Source organism: Drosophila innubila (assembly GCF_004354385.1).
Source record: "Drosophila innubila isolate TH190305 chromosome 3L unlocalized genomic scaffold, UK_Dinn_1.0 0_D_3L, whole genome shotgun sequence".
In the NCBI taxonomy this organism is placed as follows: domain Eukaryota; kingdom Metazoa; phylum Arthropoda; class Insecta; order Diptera; family Drosophilidae; genus Drosophila; species Drosophila innubila.
In genome coordinates this window covers 15,169,499-15,175,045 of record NW_022995376.1, presented here as the reverse complement: position 1 = coordinate 15,175,045, position 5,547 = coordinate 15,169,499, and the positions used below count along the sequence as shown (strand labels likewise).

The following is a 5,547-nucleotide window of genomic DNA, read 5'->3' as shown; positions in this document are numbered from 1 at the left end:
TGAAGTGGTGTATGTTTGTATGCGTGCATGTGTGTGTGTGCATTGCGTTCGCTGCGTTGCGTTGCCTCCTTCCATCCTTGCCAGAGCACTGAGGGAGCGAAAGAAAGAGAGGGAGAGAGAGAATATTTTCATCATCCTTTTTGGCCTGACTGTCTGTCGTCTGCGCCGGCAGCAGCGAAACATGCTCAACCGGCACTAAAGTCACGTATGCATGCAGCCACATACACACATACATATATACGTATACACTGAGTGAGAGATACACGCATACATACGCATACACGCACTCGGTCGACAGAGCGACGAACGACAGTTACATGAGAAACAGAAAAAGCGACAGAGACACAATGCCGGGGCCGGTTGTAGGTGCGCATGAGCGAGCCAGTTGAAGAGCGTTGAGTGAAACAGCTGATGAGTGAAGAGAGTGACTGTGAGTATGACTGCGACTACGACTGCGACTGCGACAGCGTTGGAGCGTTGTAAAAAGCAGCCAACTTACATCAGCCGTTTTGCTCTGTGCTTCTTTCTACCTGCAGTCACAGCAACAACTACAATTACAGCACCCACATACACACACACGCACGTACACTGGTACACATATACTATATACCTATTGAGTACATACGTGCTTTGTAGCGGTCTCTTTGCGGAGAGCACAACCGCTAATTGCTCAGCAAACACATATAGCATTGTTGTTGCTGTGCTCTGCTGCTCTCCCAACGACTCACCACCGGCAGCAGCAGTAGCAGCAGCAGCGGCCGCGGCAGAGCGCAACTGAGCAATTGAGCGATGTCGCCTATAAATAGCCGGTGCAGAGGACATGGCTTCATAGTAGCTTCGAAACATTGCTGAGGTAAACACATAGAGAAGTAAGAAACGGCAAAGCAGCAAGAAAAGAAAGCAAAATTAGCGTGTGTTGAACATTTTCTACTGTTGGACGATTTTAAATACACGACACAACACAACAACAAAATCTATATTGTTTCAAGAAGAATTCTATGTTTAAATAATTACAAAAAAAACCAAACATCTAAAATGTATTTGTAATTGTAACTGTAAAAACCAAACAAAAATAATTTTATGAAAATTATTAAATGTAATAATTGCCATCAAACAAATGCAACGGACCAACGCCATTTAAGTGATAAAACACAAAACAACCAACAACAACAAAAGTGCTGTGATTTCCAACTACAACTACAACAACATTAATAAATGTTTAAACAACAACAACAAATTTGAAGCAATCAGCAGAAAAAATTTAAAAATAAAAACAACCAGCAAATTGTGATAAATTAATAATTAATTCAACTCAAACAAATTAGCAACAAACACTATTAATTAATTTGTTAAAAATAAAAGTGATAAAACAAGAAAAGAAGCAAGAAGAAAGAAGAAAGCGACAAAGAACATTTTCCCGATAAACAGCGATAAATTCAAAGTCAAATGAAAATGGAAGTACTCGCAATGCAATCCAACTACAACTACAGTGCTGTCCTGGGATCCAACAAAGCTCGAGGTAAGTTCGAAGAGTTGACGAAAAACTAGTTAAGAGAAACTGGAACAAAAGTTTTAGAAATTTAATTCGAGAAATTTCTGCTAATGAAAATTTAAAGTTAAAATGTAAAATTGAAATGTAAAGTAAATGTAAAGTTAAAATGTAAAGTAAATGTAAAATTGAAAATTTTTTATTAACCAAAAAAAAAAAACTAAAGTTGAAATATCAAATTGAAATTCAAAATTAATTCATAAAAAGTCGCATAAAAAGCAGAGCAACAACAGCTGCGACAAAGTCACGTACACAACATGCAACAAAAGCAACAACGAAAAGTTGAAAAAAAATTATAAAAATAATAAAAATGATTTTTCGTTTGCGTTTTGCTGTTTGCTTTTTTGGGCCCTCTGTCTTGTTCCGCTTTTATCTCGTTCGCTGCTTGTTGCCAAGCGCGTATCTGTGTGCAAGTGCGTGTGTGTGTGTGTGTGAGTGAGTGAGTGAACATTGAACAACAACAACTCAACAACTTGAAGACGCTTTATCGTCTACTAATTCCATTGCTTACAATTAGTCTCAAGTTGTATTTGTTAATTTTTATTAGTACTTATACTTATCAATGTTTTGTTTTGTTTTGTTTTTGCGCTACTTTTAGATTGGACCAGCACATTGACACCGCCCACGTCCGCCGCAGTGGCTAAGAAGGTCGCCGTCTCTGCTGCCGCCAGCAGCGCAGCTCGCAAGAGCGTCAGCCAGAACACACACAGTATTAAGCACAAGCAGCAAGTGAACCGCAGCAGCAGCAGCGGCAGCAACAGCAGCAGCGGCGGAAGCAGCGTTAGCAAGAAAACCAAAACAATGAACAGCAGTCCTTACAGTAGCGTCTACAGCTGTGATGAGTTGGATGAGCTTTCGGTGCGCAGTGATGTTGATGCGGCGGCTGTAAACGAACTGTCGCTCAATCTGCTCTCAAAGCTGCGGGAGGCAAAGGCGCGTCATTTGACATGCACCGAAGTGTCGCTACCCTGTGATCTCACGCCCAGCATTGCGGCGGAAATAATACGTGTGTCGGAGAAGGAGCCATGCGGCATTCGCGGCTGCACCATCTATGTGGAGTTCGAGGATGAGCCGCAGAATTCGCGACGCATTGCATCGCTCAAAGTGGATCCCGAAACGGTATCCACATTCGAGGTATATCTAACACTGCGACAGGATCATCGCGGCTGGACGGCACTGTTGCCGCAGTTCATGAAGAGTCTGGCACGCACCATCACCATCAGTCCAGAGTATACCATCACCAAGCATAAGCTATACTCAGCCGATGGCTTGGGTGCCAGGCGTACCTACAGCTTTGGCTCAAGCTCAAGCTCAAGCCATAGCCAGGCGATTGCAACGCCAACGATATAAGTGATTAAGAGAGCGCGTCTCGAAAGAGAGTGATCGAAAGCGAGCGAATGAGAGAGAGAGAGAGTAAGATAGAAGCGAGCCCAGCGAGTGCGAATTATAATAAAGCGCGCCCAACACCGCCCAACACCCCCTGTGATGTCGAGAGCAGTAGTTTGTTGCGAGCGCAACGCGACGACGAAGCAAGTATTCGAAGCCACCCCACCTACACACACACCAACACACCAACACATACACACATTAAACACTTATACGCATACGAATTAGTATACGACACACACGAACACACACAAACACACTCATACTAATACAATTCGAAGATTGCTGTGAATCTCACGCAACTCTTCGAATTTCAATTTTGTAATTGTGACTCTCACCACCATTTTACTTAGATGCGTAGTAGATGCTATTAAAAAGCAACAACAAAAACAAAATAACAAATAACTAGTGTTTTAAGTTGTTTCTCCTTTTTCAACAAAACAAGAAAAAAAAAACAAAATTAAAATACAAAAAAAAAAAAACAAAAACAAAATGAAAACATGAAATTCAAAGACGGCAACCCGCAAGCCACAGGCAGCAACAGCAATCTGACAAGCATTGGGCAACCCTAATCCCCCCACAATTTAACCACCCCCTTGGTGGCCAACAGCTTTGAGCGCGCTCGCTGCCCAGGCCGCTGCGAGGGTTGCTTAGTCGACAACTCATGAATATGTGATACTGTTTAAGATGCTAAGAGTTTTTTTGGGTGCGCTCGCAAGTACGGCCACCCAAAAAACGAATGATAAAATATATACACACACACACACACAAACACACCCACACTCCACACACAAACACACAACAAAATAGAAGAGATACAACTAAATGTGAACAGATTTTTTTAAATTGTATGCTATTATAGTAATAAACAAACCAACAACAACAACAACAACAAACAAACAAACAACAAAAAAACTTGATCTTGATAAATTTAAAATTTAACTGTACGTTTAATATGTAGAACGAGCATAAGATAAAAAATGGAGATAAAGCGAAGCAAGAGAGAAAGAAAGAGAAGTTGATAACGCTCCAATTTTAGTTAGACGCAGCTTGCTGCATTAAAAATTTTTTAAATTATTAATTAATCTTAATTAAAACCAACAAATTTTAGGATTTTAACCAATTTTTATATATTATTAAATGTATAGCGCCTACTACAACAACAAATACAAAAACATCATTAAAATTACAACACGATAAAAATAAAAATACAAAAAAAAAAACAAAAATTGATTAATAATTAATATTTGCTTAAATGTTAAGGCAAAAAGAATATCTCAGTAAATGTGAAAGCGTAAAAAATTTGTAAAATTTTTTTTTGTCTGTGTAAAACTCCAATTGCGATAAAAATAAATAATTAAATTAAACAAAAAAACAAACAAAACGAAAAAATTTAAATGTAGATGCAAAAATTAATAATAATTAAAGAAGCAACTAAAATGCAATGCGATATAATTTTTAAAAATTACGATTAACGTAACAAAGAAAACTTAATGTTCTCACACATACACACATACACACACTCACACACAAAAGTATCTATACCAGCTAAAAGTATCTTAACTTAAAAAATCGAAAACTATTTATTACAACAACACAAAAAACGATAAACAAAAAAACATGTATTAATTTTTTTTATATTATTACGAAAACAACAACCACATATTGTATTTAATGTTAAGTTTTTTTATTGCGTAATTTCAACAACAAAACAAAACAAAATTTGTGAGAAATTTGTAACCAAAATGTAAGCAAAACAAAAACAAAAATACAACAAAAGAAGCAAAAACAAAGGCAAAAAAAAAACAACAACAACAAACAATACATCAACAAGAAGAAAAGAAAAAAAATTACAAAAAATAAAAGCATATAATTTTTCCTGCGCTAGCGGAAAATAATTGTGGAAAAAATTAAAACAAAACGGCTTTCTTTTTTAATGCCATGGGCAGGGTGACCAGCAAGGTGTGAGGGGATCGAGGGGGAGAGGGGAAGCGGGCTGCTTGTAGCGGGTGCTTGCAGCTTGCAACTTTCTTTTGCAGCCAAGTGAAGTGCGGCAACAACGCATCGGCATCGCCATCGGCAACGATAGCAACTGCAACGATCGGTGGCAACCAGTTTGCCATTTGGCTAGCCCGGTTTTCAGCGCGGGGGAGAAGAGGAAGAACGAAGGAGAGCTGTGGGGAGAGATGGGGAACAGCTGGCACTATGAACTTGACTGAAAAGCGGCAACAGCGCTCAAATCAGAGTTTTTACATGAAAAAAAGAACTAAACAAAAGTGTGAACAAAATGAAGAGACCAGTCTTAAGGCCAGTATGCAGCTCACTGAACGCAACAAATGTCGTATTTAATTTCATATAAATTGAGTTAGCATTTGAAAATATATCTTTAAATTTAACTTTTATTAAATACAACAGGCATAATTAATTAGAAACTTAAATAGTCTCTCAGTAAATAAACAAATTCTTTTTTGATGTATTCATCTGTAGATTCAATTAAAACTAATTAATTAATCAGATAAAAGGGTGGCCATATCTCCTAATATTTGCACAGGTATTAATAAGAACACAGCTTTTCTAAGCATTTCTAAGATTCAAATTATTTTTCAATGTTT

At 38.1% G+C, this 5,547-nt stretch overlaps 1 protein-coding gene across 1 annotated transcript; it reads left to right on the top strand.

The window, feature by feature from the left end:
• Nucleotides 1–1,296: 1,296 nt before the first annotated feature.
• On the top strand, nt 1,297–4,507 carry LOC117786508 (protein scylla). Its single transcript, XM_034624807.1, has 2 exons — nt 1,297–1,519; nt 2,148–4,507. Exons 1-2 carry the CDS (start codon nt 1,447–1,449, stop codon nt 2,897–2,899), a joined length of 825 nt encoding a protein of 274 aa, XP_034480698.1. The 5' UTR covers nt 1,297–1,446; the 3' UTR covers nt 2,900–4,507.
• The last annotated feature ends 1,040 nt before the right edge of the window (nt 4,508–5,547 follow it).

Bases quoted from the DNA above. Each gene is read 5' to 3' on its own strand.
- LOC117786508 (XM_034624807.1), top strand. From the start codon at position 1,447: ATGAAAATGGAAGTACTCGCAATGCAATCCAACTACAACTACAGTGCT. The intron at 1,520-2,147 runs GTAAGTTCGAAG...CGCTACTTTTAG, and splicing joins GGGATCCAACAAAGCTCGAG to ATTGGACCAGCACATTGACA.